The sequence below is a fragment of the Gobio gobio genome (genome assembly GCF_949357685.1).
Source record: "Gobio gobio genome assembly, chromosome: 15".
Classification (NCBI taxonomy): Eukaryota; Metazoa; Chordata; class Actinopteri; order Cypriniformes; family Gobionidae; genus Gobio; species Gobio gobio.
This window is the reverse complement of record NC_137108.1, coordinates 16,173,856-16,197,606: the sequence shown is the minus strand read 5'-3', so window position 1 is coordinate 16,197,606 and position 23,751 is coordinate 16,173,856. Positions and strand designations below refer to the sequence as shown.

The window sequence follows — 23,751 nt, the reverse complement described above, 5'->3', positions numbered from 1 at the left end:
GTGTGCAGAAATCAAGTTGCAATGACGAGATCGCTGCATTCATGCGCTCAACATGTCTGTGTACGGCTACAATGCTCATCACCGCAACCTTTCATGACACAATCTAAATATAATGCCATATATCTAAATATAATGCTATAATCAACATTCGCATACTCGTGTGTCATCTTTGCTTGTTTGTTCATTTGCATTATTATTATAAGCCTGGAATGTCTAAACCTCCTCCACCACCCGTTTCAAGCATTGGCTCCCAAAGTGTGTCTGACTAGTGAGATAACATGCTCATAATTTTCTTTTGGATTCCCTTTTAGTGAGCGCTGTAATCTCTTAATCTGGTCAGATTTGTAATATATTAGTTACTTGGACTATATGAGCTATTCATGAAAATGTTGTTTGTTTGTTTTTGGGATGGAAGAGAGTAGATGAGCTAAATAATAATTAGACATTGACCTGAATTATCATAGTAACAAAAATTGCTTTCACTTATTGATGACATTATACCCTCGTGCAGCAGGCACAGCAAATTCCGCCATAGTCGTTGCATAGCATGTATGTGAATGTGGGGGCGGAGGCATCAAGATAGGGGTTTAATTATTTTTGGTAGGGGCGTGTTTGTTTCGGTGACTTCAAATATCAACAGTGTTTTCCAGAAATCACTCACAGCATCTTTAAGATACCTGGGGCTCAGTAAAACCTACATACATTTTGTGAAAACACAAGCCTACAGGTGAAGATGAGGGCAAGATGGATTTTAAATGATTGAGGATATGACAAAATGTGCACATATTTTGCCAATTGAGGCACTTAAAAAGATTTTGTGGCAATTTTGCATGAAAAACTTCTTATAACAGGTTAAAATAAGTGAGGCGCTACATGTGAACTGCATGACCAGAGGATATACATGCTTTCTGTTGATCCACCGGTCTCCCTTCTGATCCGAGCAAAGAAACTTTTAAGGTTTCATGAGGTAGAAAACAACAAAAGGCTTCAAAAGCTTTCAAACACAATCACTGCTGTCTCAGATTCTGATAAAGGTTCATGAAAGTTTATGAACACACAAAAAAAGAAAAAGGTATTGTTCTTTTTTTTTCAAATGAAAACCGTAGGGTTACGCATATTTGGAAATGTAAGTTAATTAAAGTGCCTAATAGCTCTCAGTTACATGCCTATGGTTTAGATTAATTAAAGCTAAAATTCACATTTCTTTTATGTACCACAAAATGATATCGATTCACTTTTTTTTCATTTTTCACATCATTATATCATCATAATTATGTGACATGGAAACATATTGTTTGGGGGGGGGGTTCAGTAGTGGTGCAAATCAAACATCTGGTTTTCAAACCAGGTGACTTCCAAACTCTCCGGTCCCAATTTGCTGACATGCATGAGAGCATGTACATGTGGAGAAACACAGCTTTGCAGGAAGCCATGTTTGGATAGTTCCAGAAGAAAAGTACCTTCATCATCACTCTTCAGTTTATTGTTTCACAGACATGAAGTATCTTCTGGTTGAAATCATCTGGCTGGTCAGCATACACATAGTGTCCTGCACCTCGTATGGCCTAAAACAAATGCATGCCAATAAGAAGTTCAACATTAGTTAAAAGAAGACAGACATTGACTAAGAATACCAAGAAAACAATCAGTGTGTATCAGAAGTGCCATAATATAATGTAGGTGTTTATTTTGAACCAGTGCCACAGATTGTGATAGAAAATGTTGCAATATTTTCACTTGGCTCTTTGTGTAAAACGAACATTCCTAATAACTCGGAGATTACACAATGGCATTGCAGAACTAGAATAATTAGCTCAGTTTTTGTAGTGGTGAGAGGAGTCTGTCTGGAACACAAGCACATTTGTTGTACAAAGACTTTTGTTTTTCGACTGCCTGCCAATTCACGCAATTACAAATTGTTCTTTTTCAAGACTGCTTGCTCTCAACATTTTAATCTATTAGAATTCATGCGAAAGCACTCCCACTGGAAGTAAGACGTTATTTGTGGAAGTTATTTCATCCAGACAAATCTCCAAATGTCTGTGAAATCCCATAATGGATACCTTGCCCATCATCATGCCCAAAGGGGTCATATCATTCATAATTTTTTTTCTAAGGTCCACTTATAATACTTTTTTTGTCCTAAAAATAGTCATACTGTCAAGTTGCCTTTAAGAATCATCCCCTTTGCATACCGGTTGAGATGTGCTGTGGTGTTCGTACAAAAATAGTATTTAACTGCCCCATCCTTCAATAATAGCCTCTTTGAAAATCCTACATGCATTATTAACGAATCACAAAGCAATGTGCTACACAAACTGTTAAAGAGGACCTATTATGCTGGTTTACATTTTCAAATTTCCTGTTTGAGCATTAAAAAGGTCTGCAAAGTTATAAAGCACGAAGTCCAATACCAAAAGAAGACATTCTCCAAATCATTACGTGCTGTTTCTAAACTCGCTGTAATGCCTCAATTGTAGTCTTAAAAGGTTAGTTCACCCAAAAATGAAAATTAGCCCCTGATTTACTCACCCCCCAAGTCATCCTAGGTGTATATGACAATTATATGATCTTTTTGACGAATAAAATGTGAGTTATTTTAAAAATGTCCTGGCTCTTCAAAGCTTTATAATTGCAGTGAATTGTTGTGTCATTTTCGAAGTCAATAATAGTGCATCTATCCATCATATAACTGCTCCACATGGCTCCAGGGGGTTAATAAGGCCTTTCGATATAAGAGAAGAGGGGCTTGAGTTTGTTGCCCAGCCCTATCCGCAAGAGGCGTCAAAGCTTGTGATGCTCCTGTATATCGCGTTGGGGGATACTCTTAAAGTCGTCTCGCGTACCATTGACTGCCGGAAACTATGCATTTTAGTCTATAAAATTTTAAATATGAATATTTTTCCTACACAAACGCGCCACTTCGCTTCAGAAGGCCTTTATTAACCCCCCGGAGCCATGTGGAGCAGTTATATGATGAATAGATGCACTTTTATGGACTTCAAACCCGACACAACCATTCACTGCCATTATAAAGCTTTGAAGAGCCAGGACATTTTTAATATAACTCTGATTTTATTCGTCTGAAAGAAGGATGTCATATACACCTAGGATGACTTGAGGGTGAGTAAATCATGGTCTAATTTTCATTTTTCGGCAAACTAACCCTTTAAGTTTTCTTCGGGAAAGTAAATGTCACAATATTTCTCATTTAAATAATTACCGCCAAGGCATTCGCAAATAAAGGGGGCAAGGCCTTGTTGAGTTAGTTGTGTGTTGTCGCCATGCCCAAGAGATTTTGAAATAACGCGGTTAAGGAAATGACATTTATGAAACACACTTGAAGCAGTTGACCAATCAGAACACACTACACTTTTAGGAAGGAGAGGCTTCACAGAAAGCATAACTGGCAGACTGAGAAAAGAGCTGCTGCAACAATGTAAAATGTGTGAAAAACAAGGTTTTTGTTCCAACATCCAAGCAAGAAAATCTATTCTAATAGACCTCAAAAACAAAATTAAGACTGTAAAAGGGCATATTAAGATTGAAATGATAAGGGAAGTTTAAATAGCAATAGATTCTATTTACACTATGTAAAAATAGCATTTTCTTTGCAATAAGTGTAAATAGTAGTTAGATGCTATTTATACTTATACTTATACTGTGCATTATATGGTATGCAATAACACAGAGTAAATCATTATATTTATTAAAATTATTAAATGGATGTCACCTTATTGGGACATTAAAACCTCCCTACACCTACCCCTACCCCTACCCCTATCCCTAAACACTTTATTATTAAACACATGTTAGACACTTTATTTCCACTTTTCGAATATATTCTCAATTTTCCGATCTGATATGTGATGGGAAAAGGGAGTAGAGCGAGTTAGGTCGGGTGGATTTGCATCAAAACCTTCTGCCACGCACCTTACCCCTACGCTATTGCTGCTGTTGACAATGAAACATCGTCTGTAATTTTGTCTGGCCCAACCAGATGTCAGTGGGCGGAGTTAGTGTAAATAGCCCCTATCAACAAGTCACTCATTTGGAACACTGGGATCCTTCAAAAGGATATGCAGAGTAGTAGGTGCTACATACAGACAGGAACAGCACAGTCGGGCTCTCTCATTACCTCACTGTGACTAGGTGGGCCAAGTTTCTGAATGCTCAATAGACATTGCTGACGTGTAAATGTGGGCAACCATGAGTTCAAATGCATTCATCTGTGTGATGTTGCAAATTGCAGTATGTTTTCATAGTACAGCAAGCTGATATCTAAAAAGATCAAGAAAAGTCTCTATGAGTGGCAGTGTGTGCTGAGCAGTGAATGGAGAACTCACAATGATCTCTACATGGGAGTTTGGCCTCATTTCTTTGATTGAATTGCCGGAGTGGCCATCTATACTGGAGCGTGAGCCATAGATCACCGTAATGGGGATGTCGCTGTGAATCAGGCCAATTCTTTGCAGCATGGGCCTCTTTGCCCAGCCATACGGAATGGTCATGCTTTTAAAGGCTGTTTCACCGCTAAAATATCATCATAATAATAAAAAAAAAAAACAAACAAACAGCAGACCGTTATGAGAATTTCAACATTCAGACATATATCAAGGCCATTCACAACAAAAGCATAAGGGAGAGGTTTGTTACCTTGGACTTTGGACATTAAGATGGTAGATGTATTCTGTGACTCTGTTGTCATTAAACATAGCTGCAAATTTCTTTTTGAAGTCTGGTCTCAGAGTCTGCACAAGAGTGGGACCTACAGGGAAATGCAAACACACATCTGAAAAAACTCAAGTGAAAATTCACCTGAAATCGATCTATCCAAAAATGATGGATCACCCATAAAATGTTCATCTTATCATTAATTCTTTAGTTCATGTGTCACATGTTCCCATTGTCAGTGACTAATGTCCAGTCCCCTTCACAATCCTACAGAACTCGACAGAAAGCTCTGCTGATTTCAAATGATTTGGAATGTTTACACTCACACAAAGTTCTACACACATAACCAGTGGCGGCTCATAGGGGAGGAAAAGTGGAAGAATAACTTAATGTTAATAAAACTCGTTGTGTTGTTATGTCTTCAGAATGTGTATTTCTTGTTTGTAATTTCACCATTGTAACCGTAAAATATAACTCAAATTTAGAGCTACCAATTGTTTGCTTTTCTGCTGCTTTTCCCCATGAACATCTGCCGATGTGATTACAACCGTTCAGTGCTAAAGGCAAATCTGATGAGACAGAGCAGGGGAGGGGGAGGCACAATCCATATCCAGACTTTTGCCTTCATTGGTAAAAGAAAATTAGCCATTCACCAGTGAGTATTTGTCTTTCTCAGCATCACAGAGGTGGCTAGCCTCTCTTGGCATATCAACCAATCATTGTAGAAAACATGTGATATTAGTTTGACTTGCTCCCGCTGATAATCTAGACAACTACCTAATTATGAATGATAGAAATATTAAATATTTGCCAAAAATGTACCAAGCTACCATTCGAGCAAAAGCTATAAATTAAAATTGGGACGACCCACGTCTAAACTTGACATACAGCAATAATTTTCATTAAATAGCAGAAGGTGCCAGACAGAACAGTACTGTAGGATGTATTTTATGATAAGAGAGTGAAATTATATTTATATTGTCTTGCTGAGTATGTGTAATGTCATTTGTAATGTCAGGCAGTAAATAAAAAAAGTCATCCGGAATCATCAGATTAACGGGGCGGTCTCACATTACGTACAAAGGTTTCGCATTACGCTGTGTTCCAAAGTTCAAGTTTGGTGAACTCTGACCTGCAAATTCGCATCAATGTGACCAGTAGAAGATCCATATGTCACAGTGTGACCTCTTGGCTGAATTAAAAGAATGATATTTTTGCAGTCAAGTCGAGTAGATAGTGTATATTTTTTTACATTTTGAATGAATTACTATTTGTTATATGTTGAATTCATGTTTACAAAAAGACGCTCACGACCGTTGCAGTGTCCGAAGAAATTTCACATGTTCAAAGGCTTTAGTGTGCTTCCTCTATAAAAAAAAAAAAAAAAACACCAGCCACCACTGCACATCGCTATTGTGTTTATGAAATATTCTGGCTAATTAGATTTTTTGGTATCGTTCAGCTATTAATAATAGTATAGTACTCCCAGCTCCATTGAACACTTTCCACTATGTTAATATATAGAATTCTGTAGAATTCCTTAAGAAATCAGCCCATAAAATGTGAAAAAGTCAGAAGATTCCATCTGGGCTTGTGTATAATGCTAGAACTATCCTGAGTCAGGGGGTTTCTGGGTATGAGTTTTTGCCACTCCTAAAAAACTGGGTACTTTTATACTAAATGACACATCATTTTTGGATCTGAAATCCATATACAAGAACAAACATTATCGAAAAAAGAGAAAGAGATATGAAATAATATCCCAGATGAGATATTAAAAAGCTAGCTTGGCAAAATATGATTGGAACATCATGATTAATATTAAACTATGAAATTCAAAACACAAATTTTCCGATCCTTGATAATTCTAGGATATTTGCCAAAGCCAATTTGTTCTTGCAAAACAATTTTACTGCAGCATATACACAGAAGGCAATGTGATTCAGGTATGCGATATGAGACAAGTATTACGTATGATAAGAGACATGCTCCAATTACTGAGTGAATCATTTCAGAGAAATTGCAAGTGCGACGTCTTGGCTAAATCTGTCCCTGAGTTTCATTAATGACAATCTTTATCAAATGGTGTTCCACATCATTTAAGATATTCAAGCACATCTTAAGCCTTAAGCTGTCATTTCTCTTTCTCTCATTAATACTTTTATTACGTTTGATTTGCACACTCAGATTAGAGTAAATCCTTACCTAAAGGTCCAGCCAATCTGAGACCAGCGAGGGGGTTGAATGGGCTCAGCATTGCCCCTATAGCTTTGATCCACACAGGAATGGGCCTGTCTTGGTCTCCTGGGTCAGGGCGCTCTGGAAAACCCCATGGTTCCACCAGAATTAAGTGCTTTACTCTGGACAGTGGGTAAAGAGTAGCATATAGAGTAGAATAGAGCTTTCAATTGAATCACCTAGTTACACTGAACAAATTTATTTTTTTTAAGTAATCTGTGCATCCTGATACCCAGAGACAGAACATTTAAATTACAGGGAGTGCAGAATTATTAGGCACGTTGATTTTCTGATCATATTTTTTTTCCAGGCACATTTGACCAATTCCAAACCACAGTAATCCTAATAACTACTATTGATTTAGTATTTAATAATGTATAAGTGATATATAATTGTTCATGAAGGCTGGAAAGGAAAATCACCTTATATTCAGGTGTGCAGAATTATTAGGCATGTTTTCTTTTACAGATAAATTGAGCCAAAAAAGAAATTTAACTCAGACTGAAAAGTCAAAAAGTATTAAATGCCCATGAGAAGGATACAATACTAATGCAATACTAGACATTGCAGTTAAGGCATGACCATTGGACAGTGAAATGCTCGTTGGGTCAGCAGGATCTGACAAAAACAGGTGGTGAAGAAAAGACACCTGTTAACTGCAAAAGAATTAAGAATTAAGGTGAAGAATTAAGGGTGAAACCATCAGGAACCCTTTAGTCTCCAGCGCCACCATTTTCCAAAGCTGCAACCTACCTGGAGTCTCCAGAAGTGCAAGGTGTCAGGATCTCAGAGACTTCAGTTAGGTAAAGAATCCTAAAAAATGACCCCCACTAGATAAGAATCACAAGCTGAAGTGTTGTAAAATACATGAAGAAGGTTTTTTTATAGGCTTTATGGACAGATAGGTTGAGAGTGACTCTTGAAGGACCAGCACCACATCCTCTAGTACCACTGTTTGAAGAATTCATCTTCCAGAATCTGGCAGTACATTTTGGGAGTTCATTTTTAGTCCATCTCTGCAAAACGGACTTCAGGATGGACTAAAATGAACTCCCAAAACGTACTGCCAGATTCTGGAAGATGAATTCTTCAAGGGTCCTTCAAGAGTCACTCTCAACCTATCTGTCCATAAAGCCAATAAAAAAAACCTTCTTCATGTATTTTACAACACTTGTCAGCTTGTTTAGGATTCTTTACCTAACTGAAGTCTCTGAGATCCTGACACCTTGCACTTCTGGAGACTCCAGGTAGGTTGCAGCTTTGGAAAATGGTGGCGCTGGAGACTAAAGGGTTCCTGATGGTTTCACCTTAATTCTTAATTCTTTTGCAGTTAACAGGTGTCTTTACTTCACCACCTGTTTTTGTCAGATCCTGCTGACCCAACGAGCATTTCACTGTCCAATGGTCATGCCTTAACTGCAATGTCTAGTATTGCATTAGTATTGCATCCTTCTCATGGGCATTTAATACTTTTTGACTTTTCAGTCTGAGTTAAATCTCTTTTTTGGCTCAATTTATCTGTAAAAGAAAACATGCCTAATAATTCTGCACACCTGAATATAAGGTGATTTTCATTTCCAGCCTTCATGAACAATTATATATCACTTATACATTATTAAATACTAAATCAATAGTAGTTATTAGGATTACTGTGGTTTGGAATTGGTCAAATGTGCCTGGAAAAAAAATATGATCAGAAAATCAACGTGCCTAATAATTCTGCACTCCCTGTAAATAAAAACAAAATATTTGTGGGCAGGATAGAAGCGAAACTATACTCAGGGAAAATGCAGCAACTCTAATGCTGTTGAAATCGGATGCCAACAAAAATAGTTTAGAATCAAATTCTGTGGTCAAACTGCTGACAGGCATAAAGGTCGAGGGAAATGGAGAAACAGGAAGGATGTGAAAAACAGTGTTCTGTATCCAGAGTCCACAGTTACAACACAACAGGACACATAAGTGAAGGGACTGATTTGAAATCAGATTTAAATTTGAAATAAAAGACACAGGATACAGAATAGCAAATTATAATCAAAGAAATGTATGTTTAGTTTTCAATAATGCAATTCATTTTCCTGTATGAATTATGCAGAAATATATTATCTCATTGACATCACATGGGGTCTTAAAAGAAACATTAGATAATAATAATAATCGTTATGGACCATGGAGGAAACATGCTCTAATTTACATAATATGTCAATATTTATTTTATAAAATAAAAATTTGCTTCGATGCTGTGTTATTTGTTTTAGCAGTACTGAAATTAAGTAATAAGCATTCAAGTTAGATGAGATAAATGTATTCTACTTTTAAGGGAATAAATAGGCAGTATTAGTCAAAATTAGTGATGTAATATGTTATGTTTTGTCTTAAAACTAATGTAATTCTCTGTTGTGTCTGTGTTGAATTTCAAATTAAAATTTATGAACTGCAAGTCAGACAATTCTCAAATTCTGACATTTGTACATCAATCAAAGAGACTGCTCTAATGTAGATATTTACATGCTCACACAGTATTTAATACCTCACTCAATTTAAGGATCATAATGTACACTATATTGCCAAAAGTTTTAGGACACCTGTCTTTACATGCACATGAACTTTAATGACATCCCATTCTTAATCCGAAGGGTTTAATATGGAGTAGGCCCACCCTTTGCAGCTATAACAGCTTCAACTCTTCTGGGAAGGCTTTCCTCAAGGTTTAAGAATGTGTTTTGAATTTTGTATGTGAATTTTTGACCATTCTTCTAGAAGCGCATTTGTGAGGTCAGGCACTGATGTTGGACAAGAAGACCTGCTCACAGTCTCTACTCTAATTCATCTGAAAGGTGTTCTATCGGGTTGAGGTCGGGACTCTGTGCAGGCCTGTCAATTCCTCCACACCAAACTCACTCATCCATGTCTTTATGGACCTTGCTTTGTGCACTAGTGTGCAGACATGTTGGAACAGGAAAGGGCCATCCCCAAACTGTTCCCACAAAGTTGGGAGCATGCAATTGTCCAAAATATCTTGGTATGCTGAAGCATTAAGAGTTCCTTTCATTGGAACTAAGGGGCCAAGCCCAACCCCTGCTTTGCACCCCTGCATCCAACACTTTGAACTTGGTGATGTAAGGCTTGGATGCAGCTGCTCGGCCATGGAAACCCATTCCATGAAGCTCTCTATGGATAGTTCTTGAGCTAATCTGAAGGAAACACAAAGTTTGGAGGTCTGTAGCTCTTGACTGCAGAAAGTTGGCGACTTCTGCACACTGTCCTCCTCAGCATGTGCTGACCCTGCTCTGTGATTTTATGTGACTGTTGTTCCCAATTGCTTCCACTTTGTTATAATACCACTAACAGTTGACCGTGGAATATTTAGTAGTGAGGAAATTTCATGAATGGACTTATTGCACAGGTGGCAACATATCACGGTACCACGCTTGAATTCACTGAGCTCTAGAGAGCGACCCATTCTTTCACAAATGTTTGTAGAACCAGTCTGCACGGTGCTTAATTTTATACACCTTTGGCCATGGAAGTGATTGGAACACCTGAATTCAATGATTTGGAACAGTGTCCCAATACTTTTGGCAATATAGAATATAGGGATGGGACGATTACCGGTTTCATGATTAACTTTGACCTCATTACAAAAGCTACATTTGGGAAATAATTGGACACAAGTTTCGAGTTGAAATATTTATCTCATTCTGAAATTAACGTGAAGCTTCCGCAAAGAAAAGTTTGCAGCAAAGTGGCAATGAGCCAAAGATAAACAAACCAGTTCAAACAAGAGTATTAAGGGTGACATTTAAGGGATAATAATGTATAATCATTGTACACTTATTACAGATTTTTTTTACCACATAAATAATTACGGAGACATATTGAATTGAGATTAATGTTTTAAATCTTACCTGTTTATAAATCTATTTTGTACAGCGTACAAAACAATCGTCCAGACAAGATGATCTCAACAATATATAGTAGTATTATCTAGTGATGCACCGATCATGATTTTACATGGCCGATTCCGATACCGATTTTTTTCAATAAAACTGGCCGATTCCAATACCGATTTCTGATTTATTTATTTTTTACACCATAAAAGAACGAAAGTATTCATGAACAAGATGTTTATTTAGTATTTAACAGGCTAAATTGGCTTTTGGCTAATGAAAACAAGTCTGCAATCTGAAATTAACGGGACATTGAATTGGAAATTAAAAGGCTGAAAGGTGAAATTAAAGGCAACAACTGCATATTCTGCAATCCAAACAAAGATGTTACTTAAATCAGCATTTGTTTTTAAATTCAGTGTAAAGAAAAAAAGTCTTTACCAGTGAAATTAAATAAAACCAAAGTATATCATTGTTCCAAAATGTTAAATCAAATAATGTTTAGTGCAACGATAAAAACTAAGATGCTACAGCAGGTGCTTTTTAAATCAAATTAAGTCAATGTAATTTTAAGGTTAAATAAAAATTATCATCCTATACAGAACTGATAGTATTTCATTTCAAAAGTGCATGCATGTTCTTCTTTAGGCTACAAAAATAAGTATTTCGGCTTTGTCAGTTAGTCTGTTTCGTTCTCATCCGATCAAACACGTGAGAAGCTGAGCTGAACAAACGCTCACTATCTGCGCTTGTGCAGGGCGGAGAGGTAAGCTTGCGCAACTTAAGCTTGCGCAGGAAAGCGGCTCTTCATTCCCTTCAGCATCTCGGCTCTTCCCTCAGTTCTCCAGTTTCCATTTGTAACACAGTGACATGTGACATGTTCGTGTTCGCGAATGATTGCAATATAGGCGCGTATGTGCACGCGGGCGCACTTCCGGAAAAATCGGCAGAAAAATACAAAGAAAATCGTCCAGTTGCCGATCGCGCGCTAGAAGCAAAAACCGGCCGGTTCCGTTTTTTGGCCGGTCAACCGGTGCATCCCTAGTAATATCATAATCATACACTGTTTGTTCGTTTGGCCAGAGGAGAACTGGCACCCCGACTGAGCCTGGTTTCTCCCAAGGTTTTTTTCTCCATTATGTAACCTGATGGGAGTTTTGGTTCCTTGCCACCGTCGCCCCTGTTGCCTTTGGCTTTTGGCTTGCTCAGTTGGGGACAGTAACTATTTAACTATATTACTTTCTATTAAATTCTGTTGCATTATTTTCTTGTTACCATTGTGAAGCTGATTTGAAACAATATGCATTGTAAAAAGCGCTTTATAAATAAAGGTGACTCTACTTGACTATTAATAGTTAAGTCCTCTGATTTCATTTTCAATACAATCAAAGCGACGCAAGATGGCAAGTTGCATTTGAATGAAACGAGAGCGCGTCCGTTGTGATACATTGATGAGCGCTGTTATAATGCGACGGTCATTTTAAGAAAAAAAATGCCACAGAATAGAATCTTGCTTGTTTTATTTGTTGTTTGTTGATTTTCAAATATAAAGCTTGTTGAAATGTTTTCAGTGTGTCCATCAGTTCTTTTTGAACACTTTCATCTCATTTTAACAAAATCGTGATAATATTTCTAATTGGTCACTACAATCATGATATGACATTTTCATACCATCCCATCCCTAATAGTGTATATATACATTTCGCAAAAGCTTAACTAAATCTTTTTTTAGTTACAAACCTGGTTGGGTATGTGATTGCGTAGGAGGCAGCCAGATATCCTCCAAGGTTATGGCCCAACATTATCATACTTTCCAGGCCAAGTTTCTCCCTCCACTGTTCGATGGACTCCACAAACTGGAGCTCAGCCTCCTGGGCATCCGTGCTAAAGTGAGGTCTGCTGCTCTGGCCAAAGCCCAGCAGGTCGAAGGCATAAATGGGCCTCTGCTGAGAGATAGAGTCCAGATTCAAGGCCCAAAATCCCACACCACTCCCAAATCCATGCAGCAGCACCAGAGGGGTTTTATTTTCCACTGGCCCCTTAAATACCAATGTCCACAGTGTGTTTTTGTCAGAAATGTGGACAAACTGCCTGCAGAACTTGCTTGTGATGTCTGAAAGAAATAAAAAGAAAAGGTTTCTCTATTATAAAGGGCACAGAAAATGTATCTGCAAAGGTTACATTAATATATATATATATATATATTAGGGGTATAACGGTACACGTATTCGTACCGAACGGTTTCCGAGTGCAATCTTTAACAGTTAACAGTCGGTTTGTTTTAAGCGCGGAACACACTTCAATCCGAGTTCCTACACGTACATATTAAGTATTCAGTCCATTTTATCACGAAATTCAAATGATAAATGCCGTTTTTTGACGCTCTATGTGGCTTGACTGATCACTGATCACAATTCAAGCGGCCGCGCGACATATACACCTCTGTTAAAAAGTCTAGGCTCAGTAAGATTATTAATACTTTTCATCAGCAGGGATGCATTAAAGTGATAAATTGCAGTAAAACCACACTGTATAATGTTACAAACGGTTTCTATGTCAAATTAATGCTGTTATTTTAAACTTTCTATTCATCAAAGAATACTGAAAATCTATCGTTTCCACAAAGATATTATTGTAGCACAACTGCTTTCAACATTGATTAAATGTTTATTGAACAGAAAATCAGCATATTAGATTGATTTATCAAGGATCGGCACTGAAGACTGGAGTAATGGCTGCTGAAAATTCAGCATTGTCATTACAGGAATACATTATATTTTAAAATAAATTAAAATAGAAAACAGTTACTTTAAATTGTAATAATATTTCATAATAATATTTTGTAATTATATTACTGTTTTTGCTGTATTTTTGATCAAATAAATGCAGCCTTGGTGAGCATATAAGACCCAATAGCGGTAGTGTTTACTGTATACTGTATGACATTATTGATGACAATGAGATTGACATATCAATAAACAGTGGCAAGAATATGTTTGTGAACCCTTTGAAAATAACTGGATGTCTGAATTAGATTTCCATCTAAATCCCTGTCATAGACATTGGGTCATATTGACACTGAGTAAGCCATAAGCCATTGAAAAGTGCTTGAATTTCACTCTCAAAAGGTTGTACAAACCCGGAGATGAGTAATGTAAATAAAAACAAAAACATTTAACCATTTCTGCCACAATACCATGTGGTGTTACTACATTAATTCCATGGTGAATGTTGGTGATTTGTGGACTGAAACCCCTGAACTTTGTTCGTGGCACAATATTTTTCTGTGGTTTCCACGTCAGCGCTGTTTGATCTGATAGCTATGGTTTATAAAAGACAATTCTGTGCCGAACACTTTCCACTAGATCTTGCAGTAACAATGTTATTAATTCTGTGGCGAATTCAAACGTTTTCTCACAGGAACTCGTGTTTAGCCACCTTTCCACTGCACACAACTAGTGGCAGTCGTGATGAACTTTCTGCACGATCCCAGCTGAGGAATAGGGTCTTATCTAGTGAAACGATCTGTAATTTTCAGGAAAAAAAAAAAATCGAGCATTCGTGGTTAAAAAGTATATACATTTTTTTTTTCTTCTTGAAAATGGCAGATGGTTTCGCTAGATAAGACCCTATACCTCAGCTGGGATCGTGCAGAGCCCTTTGAAACGGCATTGAGTTGGACCTTCCAGGATATTTCTCTTTATTGGTTGCAATTGAAATACATTATAAAGAGAAATATCCTGGAATGTTTACCTCAAAAAACTTAATTTCTTTTCGACTGAAGAAAAAAGAAATTTTCATTTTTGATGTGAACTAATCCTTTAACTTGAAGATTTTTGAATTTTCCTTTATCCTCCGAACTATCACTGTTCTGGATCATCTATTTAATGTTTGCTATTAATTCACCCTTCCCCGCAAGTTTGATTGACAGGCGATCTGACCAATCACATAGCCGAATCTGCCGTTTTGTCCGACAAAGCAGTCAGGAGAGTTAGTAGATTAACGCCGGTGGACTTGAACTTGGAAAAACGGTGTGTACTGACATCATTCCGCGGTTGAAACAACATTTATTTTAGTCAATCAATATCAATGAACTAGAAGGAAGATATGATCGGTTCACGAGCAGCTTTAACTGAGGCCTGTCTGTTGGCGTGTTGTCAGTGTCCTCTTTGCTCCGCGATGTATTTTCTCTACGTGAGAACACGTGTGTGGTGTGAGAGCGCCATGGCTTGTCGGACATAGCAACAGTAACTAAAGGGGGCGGGTCTTTGCGAACGGTCAATTCCAATACCTAGTCATATAGCTTTCTTTAAAAATGATTGCCATAGTAACATTCCAAGACAGTTGAATTCAGTTAATTGCATCAGTTAAAGTTAGTTCACAACAGAAGAAACTTGAAGCAGCCATTCATCTTGTGATCCTCTGTAAAAAGCATTGTCTGTAAGTTTTATGATTAATTTGTATTCAATTTGTTAAATTTACTATTTAGAAAGCTGTGTAATGTAGAATTTTAGACATTTCAAGAATTATAAACAATGAATTCATATTAGTGTAATGTTGTTGGAGATAACTAAGTAGTTCAATTATTTACATCTCCTTTCTATAGACGGTTTCAACGGCAACAACATAAACAAACGTTACTTTTGTGGCCCAAACTTAACTTCGGGTAGACGTCCGCAAAGAATCAACAACAACAAAGGCTGCGTTATCTTTCTTATGCGCTATCATCTTTCATTATAATTGGGCAGCATTATCTTCATTTACATGTTTTTATTGTTTCAGCATATTTATTTTAAATAATCTCCCATTTCTGTCTGCGAAATAGAGAGCGGGGGAAACGCCCCCCTTAAAGGCTTAGTTCACCCAAAAATGTAAATTCATACATTAATTAATCACCCTCATGTCGACCCCAACCCGTAAGACCGCAGAGAAGAAGAAAAATATCTTAAAGTTGTGTTCCGAAGATGAACGAAGGTCTTACAGGTTTGGAACGACATGAGGGAGAGTAACAATGACAGAATAAAAATGTTTGGGTGAACTAACCCTTTGAAGACCGTGTAATACCGTTTTCTGTACAGTAGCCTATCTATAAATGCTTGCGCGCTCGCATTCAATCATGCAATGCATCGGAATAACATGCTTCTTTGTTTCATAACATAAGATTAATGTTGGGAAAGTTAACTTGTAGATAAAGTACTTGTGAGATTGATTGTATATGAATGCATCATAAAAAATCCCATGCTCTAAAGGCACTGCCATTAATAGAGGACAAAGCGAAAGTTGTTTTGCACTCCGTGATAAAGGCACATTTAAATATTTTGCGGGAAACATAAATCCGATCAGTTATCCAGATGGCGACCACTTGATGTGAACAAATGTAAACTCGCCGTGTCCTGATTGACTGATGATCACGGTGCTCGCATGTTAATGCCAAGTGTAAACGCAGACAGAATAAATGACCTCTAGAGTAGATTATTTCTGCAAAATAAATAACAAGTAAATTACATTAGACATACAGTCTAAATTACATTAGATGCTGCTCTCGTATGACTGGATATTTATGAAGCATTTAAAGGGTTAGTTCACCCAAAAATGAAAATTCTGTCATTAATTACTTACCCTCATGTCGTTCGACACCCGTAAGACCTCTGTTCATCTTCGGAACAGAAATGAAGATATTTTAGTTGAAATCTGATGGCTCTGAAAGGCCTCCATTGGCACAATGGCATTGTTCACTCTCAAGACCCTTAAAAGGTACTAAAGACGTCGTTACAAAGTCCATCTCACAACAGTGGTTCTAAAATAACTTTATAAATAGGCGAGAATAGTTTTTGTGCGCAAAAAAACCCTAAATAACGACTTACATATTGATGACGATTTCAAAACAAGGCATCATGAAGCTTCGAAGCGTTATGAATCAATGAGCCGAATCATGATTCGGATCGCGTGTCAAACCGCCAAACTGCTGAAATTTGGCGATTCAAACCACTGATTCGACTCACTGATTCATAACGCTTCGAAGCTTCATGATGCCTTGTTTTGAAATCGTCATCACTATGTAAGTCGTTATTTAGGGTTTTTTTGCGCACAAAAACTATTCTCGCCGATTCATAAAGTTATTTTAGAACCACTGTAGTGAGATGGACTTTGTAACGACGTCTTTAGTACCTTTTAAGGGTCTTGAGAGTGAACCGTGCCATTGTGCCAATGGAGGCCTTTCAGAGCCATCAGATTTCAACTAAAATATCTTCATTTCTGTTCCGAAGATGAACGGAGGTCTTACGGGTGTCGAACGACATGAGGGTAAGTAATTAATGACTGAATTTTCATTTTTGGGTGAACTAACCCTTTAAGGCTTTTTGGTGAGTCGCACACACTGTTTTTGCGCTGGTGTCATATTCTCTCTGCTTGATCGGCAATATTTATATCATGTTATCCAAGAATAGTACGTCAAAAATGTGTTTCTACGGAGTAGAGCGCCATACTATGCCCTTGCCAGACCGATAAACAAACACAGACCGGAAGTTAACTTCGGGCCTGGCGCGTAACCGTGGCAATGCGCGTGAGTTCGATGAAACAGTCTATAGTTTCACTCAGTGTTGCCAACTTAGCGACTTTGTCGCTATATTTAGCGATTTTTCAGACCCCTTTGGCGACTTATTTTCAAAAAAGCGACTAGCGACAAATTTTTGGACAAACGTCAGCTACTTTATTTTGCAAAAGTCGCCAGTGCTGTTCTGCGAGCGCGAGGTCTTGCTTTCTCCCTGCCGTCACACCTCTGTGGCTGAGAGGAACAGCGCGTGCCGTTGAACACACACAGCAGCTGACAGACGTGAATGAGCTACACATGAGCACACGGGTGCCACGGACCAATCACTTATCTGCTTCCTTTGTTTTATATTTAAAGAATTTAGTTTGACCCGTTATGATTTCCATTCTTCTCTTGTGCTTATCACTTATATTACTCACTCTCACAGAGCTTTAGTTCATCCAGTTTCAGACATCTCTCAGATTGTTAAAAAAAATGTTTTAATTCACTATATCATAGCCTACTCGTTCTACTGTGTGAAAAAAAGATATAGGAAATGAGAACATATTTATTAGACAGTTGGCTGCATTGTATTCATTTAAAATACAGTATGTGAGCACGGATTAAGAGAAAACACATTAGGCAAGGACGACGCGGTGACGTCACGAATATGCTAATTGACGCATGACGTCATCTAGCGACATTTAGCGACTTTTTGGGCTGGCTTTAGCTACCTTCCTTGGAAAATAGTTGGCAACACTGGTTTCACTCTGTAACGTATTCATCGTGGTGTGGAAAAAAGCAGCATTCTCCCACAAGCCTAGTGTTGGAAAGAGTTGATCTATCTGTCTAACTTTGGGAAGAGAGACGCCAATGTGAGGGCAGAATAATCACCATGGTGGAACAAATAAATGTATGCAAACAATAAACAGCTATGCGTATAGAACAAAGCACATTCAAAATATAAATATTAAATTAATAATTGATTAGTTATCAATAAATATGTATTTTAAAAAGTTTTTAAATGTATCAAGAGTTTCTGATTAAGTTAAACAAAAAGTATTATTATTCTCACGCCGATTTGAATGAAATACATTGGAAGCTCAAATCAGATCTGATTTGAACTTCAGATGCGCTGAAATATTTGAATTTCTGGCTAGACCGTATGCAACTGGCTGACCGGATGTGATGTATTCTAATCCAAACTATGAGCGTGAAGTTAGAATTATCAATATTATAACACTTTAACGTTATTCTGTAAACGCTATTTCAGTAAAATTGTGGTTATTAATAATTATGGCAGAAATAATTATTTTATAATTATTATATCAATATTTAAGTTGATTAGCTCTATAACATCTACTATGTTTTTATTTTAGATGTATTGAGGGCCATTTGTTTCGTGTGGATATATTCATACATGCATTACATTCATTAAAGCTACACTGTGTGATATTTTCCCCCATCTAGCAGTTAAAAGGTATACGACCATCCAGTGAATATTAGTTTCTCTTTCTCTCAATTTCGATTTCGTTTTAACTCCTACGGTGGCCGATTTAGTCCAAGATTAACACGGCTTCCAGTTCGACCTCGTCCACATTCGACACGGTGCCATCGAGTGTTAAAACGCGAAAGGCGAAGCTTGAATTCACGGGTATGTCCCTCTTTGGCTGATGTACTTTCAAGATGGAGGGGCAACATGGCGACCCGCATTCGAACCCCTTACCCGTATGTATTTTCAATGGCATATTATAAACTTACGAGAATACTTTATTACTTGAAAGAAGTAAATATACATTAATGAGCACATATATTTATGAAAGAACTAAGTGTTTTTAGCTAAGAATAAACTAAAAAATAATTCATTTTACCATAGAGACAGAGCGGCACGCGTCATAATCTGTAAACCACGCCCACCCGGGGGGGGGGGGGGGGGGTGACGGCGACAATCCAAACGTCTCCATTGACTGTGTATTGTGTGAAGCGGCCTCCTTGCCATTTCTGACTTATAACAAAAAACAGAACAATGTCTAAAAGCTGATATATGACAAAGTGTACAGCAAACAAGCTAAACAAAACCCATAACCAAAAACCCAGAAGTTTTTATAAGCTGTTGACCCAAAAAAACGAGTGTTTAAGGACACAAAAGTGGATACAGGCAATTGAAACAAAGCGTGACATGTTATATTACACTGAGAACTACACCCACTAGAGGGGAACGTAATCAGCGACAGGAAATATAATATATATATATAAAATATATAAAACAGACATTTGGATATTTGACTTAAAAGTGACAAAATGTTTACTGCACACATAGGCAAACTGAGTGTTAGGATCCAAAAATGTACCCATTCTTCCTGCTGATGCTTCACGTCTTATTGCCAGTATCCACTTTTGTCTCCTTAAACACTCATTTTTTTGGGTCGACAGCTTATAAAAACGTATTTCTGTGTTTTTTCTCACAGCAGCTTTAAGACATGGTTCTGTTTTTTGTTATAAGTCAGAAATGACAAGGAGGCCGCTTCATGCAATACAAAGTCAATGGAGAGCATTTGATTGTTTTCCCCACCGGTTTGGGCATGGCCTAAATGTGCTCTATGGTAAATCTCTATGGTGAAAGCTTCACGACCAGTTTCAAAGTTCTGTGCGACTGCCGCTAGGGGGCGAAATGCGACAATGTGCAGTGGAAAGGCAGCTTATGAGCTTGCGCTGCGCTGTCTATTATTGCTCCGAACTGATAAACGGTGCAGCTCAAACGAGTAGCGTGGTTCTGTTCCGCATATGTAACAGAAATGGCAGCTCTTAAGGGCGTCATACTGCACTTTTCGTTCCATTGACTTCCATTCAAACGCATGCGAATGCGACAGACCGGAAATGCAAGCTCATGCGAAAAGTTTTGCATTCCTCTGTTCCAAAGCTCAAGCTTGGTGAACTCTGAGCTGCGAATTTGCATCACCTGATGACGTGTAACCAGTAGAAGATCGATATGTCACGGCTTGACCTCTTGGCTGAATTTGTACATTTTAAGTGTATTACTATTTGTATATATGTTGAATTCATGTGTATAAAAAAAGACGCTGCAGAGCGTGACGTCATATCACGACCGCTGCGTTTTTTGCGTATAGAGGAACCGCGAACCCGCGAAAACGACTAAAAAATCTATGCATGCCAGGCCAATAGTTGATGATGTCACTTTGTAAAGAGTGTGACTATGATGTCACACAAATTTGCATTTTCGTAGTTTACATGGAGATGATAGCGGTATAGTTTTCAAAAACTTGCACTTTGAAACCGGTTTTCAGAAGTTTGCGTTTTCAGGCCCCCAAAACGCTGTTGTCGTGTTAGAGTTGAAAACCGTGTTTTGTAAATGCCCCTTATTCTCCACACCACTGCACCTGTTATCAGATGGGTTTCTTTAGCAGTTCTGTTTCACTCAACCAGACAATGGTGGGCGGAACTAGTGTAAATAGCCTCTGCCAACAAGGCGGGCTATTTGCACTTGGTGTAAGTCAAGCCTGCCGCACTCGTGTTAAAAACTGAAGCCAAAACGTCTCGATCGTCCCCAGGTGGTTGGTCCCAGTATAGGTCATAACCCACGGCCCTCCATGTATGATAATGGACGCGAGACAAACTAAACAATCAAATTACACTTCATATAATTTTTTCCCAAATTTGGTTTCTGTCATTTTAGGTAGTTTTTAATCATGCTGATTTCATTTCAAGTGTTTGTTCTTTAAATAAGTTTGGTTTTAGTTAGTTATTTGATGCTATAAAAACTGGGGTGTGAGGTCATGATTGACAGCTGAGATTGACGGCTTCTCTGAGTGAAGTCGTCACCGAGGCACCAACAGACTTTTTTCGGGATTTTTGGGAGGAGATTGGAGCTTTAACTTTAATTTATACATTTTCATAACGGTTTATTTCACACCGACATAATGAATTGTTCTGCATCTGCGAGAGTGTGGGCGGGCTTTTGATATCGCGGCTCTACTTCCTGCTCTCTACTGCGCATACTCCGGTCCCAAGGTCACTACTGCGCAGACTCAGTCCCAAATCAGCGCAAGATGTCAGCGCCATATTCAGACCTCCGGCAGAAGAGAATGAAGTCACGTCGTCCATATTTTTTTACGGTCTATGGTGTAAATAGAAACTCCAGATTTTTTGCAAAGGGTTTACAAACTAATAATTGCTGAATATATTGATCATCATCAATTATGTTGATAATATAACTTGTTGGAGTTAAAATTTTGAAAGACCAGCCTGAATTTTGATGGCGGTTACTTACACGTCAGCATCCTCTCCTCTGCCTCCTTCAGTTGGCTCTGAGATGTCGGGCACCAGGAGGGCAGCCAGTCGGTAATCCGCCATGACCTACAGTAAAATTAAATGTGAGCTTCTCATTCTTATTTCACTTACACAGTCTCTACACCGGATGTGACTGTTGGCTGGATGTGACAAAGTGACTGTTGCAAAGCATTTGTCGTTCGTGTCAGTATGTCATAAATAGAACAAGGCATCAGTTTACTGTCGGGGATTTGTCGCGTCGCATCCATCACTGATTATAATGGGTTATATTGTCTTTTGTCGTGTCGCATGGCGCCGCTCACATCCGGAGTAGATACATTGTTAGAAAGAAACTAAAATGAGATGGCTGAAAATGTTTGTTCATCACAACAACAACAATATAAATACAGGAAATATGAAGTTGACAAAGGTTAAAATGTGTGTATTGTGTATAATTATTACATGAATACACACATATTCATGACATATATATGCATTTACAGTAGTTTCAGTTTTCATAAAATGTATATAAATATAAATATTTTATATATACATTTTTCTTAAATATATACATGCATGCGTGTGTATTTATATATACTAATAATTATACACAGTGACAGTACACACACACATATTATGTAAACAAACTTTTATTTTGAAATGTGATATAAATCATGATTAATCGATTTGACAGCATTAATATAGGAAATATGAAGGCTTTCAAATCTGCTTTCAGAGGGCACAAGCAAGTACAAGACTTCATATAACTAATTTTGCTGAATCAAAGTAGCATTGTACATTGTAAAAAAATTGTACATTACAGTGTCCATGTGTTACACATTATGTTATCGATATATTGTATATGTATACTGTATGTAATTGTGCATATTCTGACAAAATAATCACATATTTAAGTAAGCTACAATAGGTCAAACGTCCCAAAATTAAATAGAAACCAAACCAAAACCAATCAGTATTTTCCGCACCTGACTGTAGTTATGTACTGTGAAATTGCCCTAATTTACCATGAGGTCATCAAGAGCAATGAGAGGAGCAATGACTGATTCGTGAGTAATAAATAAACAAATTGTTGATTGAATCATTTTTAAAATATTGCTGAATTAGACAGTTAATGAGAATTTCTGAAACTATTATTTTGAGACAAAAGACTTAATCAACTTGTACAAAACTGAAAATGTTTTTCAGAACATGTTGAATAAAAGCAAAGACTTTATATAAAGGGATTTTGATCAAAGTACCACCGAAAACACTATGAACAAGACGAAGAAGAATACCCATTGCACAATCAAATAGTTTTCCATAAGCAGGAGGGAATGATTTGGTAGAATGGAATTTGATTTAGGATATTGGTTCAAATCTAGTAGCCCTATATGTTGCTCATTAGATTACACTGTACTTATGTAATAACATGAACACTGTAATGTGACCAAAACTTAGTGGCACTTAGAGTTAGTTTATGATTTGCATTTGGACACATTTTACCTCACTGTCTTGTCCAAGAAATAGAAAACACTGTAGAAGAGACTACGAATACCAAGTAACATCAGTACACGCTGAGCCAGTCTAGAGAATGTGAAAGAGCTGTCAATCAAAAGACTGTCAATCAAAGACATAACGTTACTGTAATTACAATGAATACAGGCAATTAATAATTAAGTTAGATATCAGTTTTGCATTAATTTAAAGAGTTTAAAAGAAGAATTGACAGACAATTAAGAATTAAGAAAGAATTTGAATAACTTAACCAAAAATAGCCTACATAAACAAAACAAGCATAGGTCAACTGTCAACAGTGCACAAACAGTTCGCTTACAGCGTGCAAACGAAAACGAATACATATAACTAAAACGACAATAGCCACGCACAAATAATTCGCAACATTTACATTTTTTTTTTGTATGCAAATGTGTGTTTAGAGGGTCACTTACCCCGTGTCCGCTAACACTGTCTCCTCAGCCATGTTTTCAACACAGTGTGCTGTTCAGTCAGACAGAGAGTTGTGAACATTTTGTTCTTAAGAATCGAATCTTTCATTGAATCAGTTGTTCAAAAAACTGTCTGAATGAACCGTGAAATGTCTCCTTCGTACATGTCCAACTAGTAATGGGGGAA

At 37.5% G+C, this 23,751-nt stretch overlaps 1 protein-coding gene across 5 annotated transcripts; it reads right to left on the bottom strand.

The window, feature by feature from the left end:
* Window positions 1-297: 297 nt before the first annotated feature.
* Window positions 298-23,655, bottom strand: abhd5a (abhydrolase domain containing 5, lysophosphatidic acid acyltransferase a). 5 transcript variants are annotated; one of them, XM_079837414.1, is made up of 9 exons: window positions 23,568-23,616; window positions 23,122-23,202; window positions 21,620-21,705; window positions 12,851-12,915; window positions 12,543-12,748; window positions 6,880-7,034; window positions 4,657-4,768; window positions 4,347-4,533; window positions 298-1,565 (listed from the first exon to the last, which is right to left on the bottom strand). In XM_079837414.1, the coding sequence occupies exons 1-9, from the start codon at window positions 23,597-23,599 to the stop codon at window positions 1,476-1,478; spliced, it is 1,014 nt and encodes a 337-aa protein (XP_079693540.1). In that variant the 5' UTR covers window positions 23,600-23,616; the 3' UTR covers window positions 298-1,475. The 5 variants fall into 5 exon arrangements, with proteins under 5 accessions (XP_079693540.1, XP_079693539.1, XP_079693537.1 ...); XM_079837413.1 differs by having other exon boundaries at window positions 23,122-23,220; window positions 23,568-23,609; XM_079837411.1 differs by having other exon boundaries at window positions 12,543-12,915; window positions 23,568-23,655.
* Window positions 23,656-23,751: the final 96 nt, after the last annotated feature.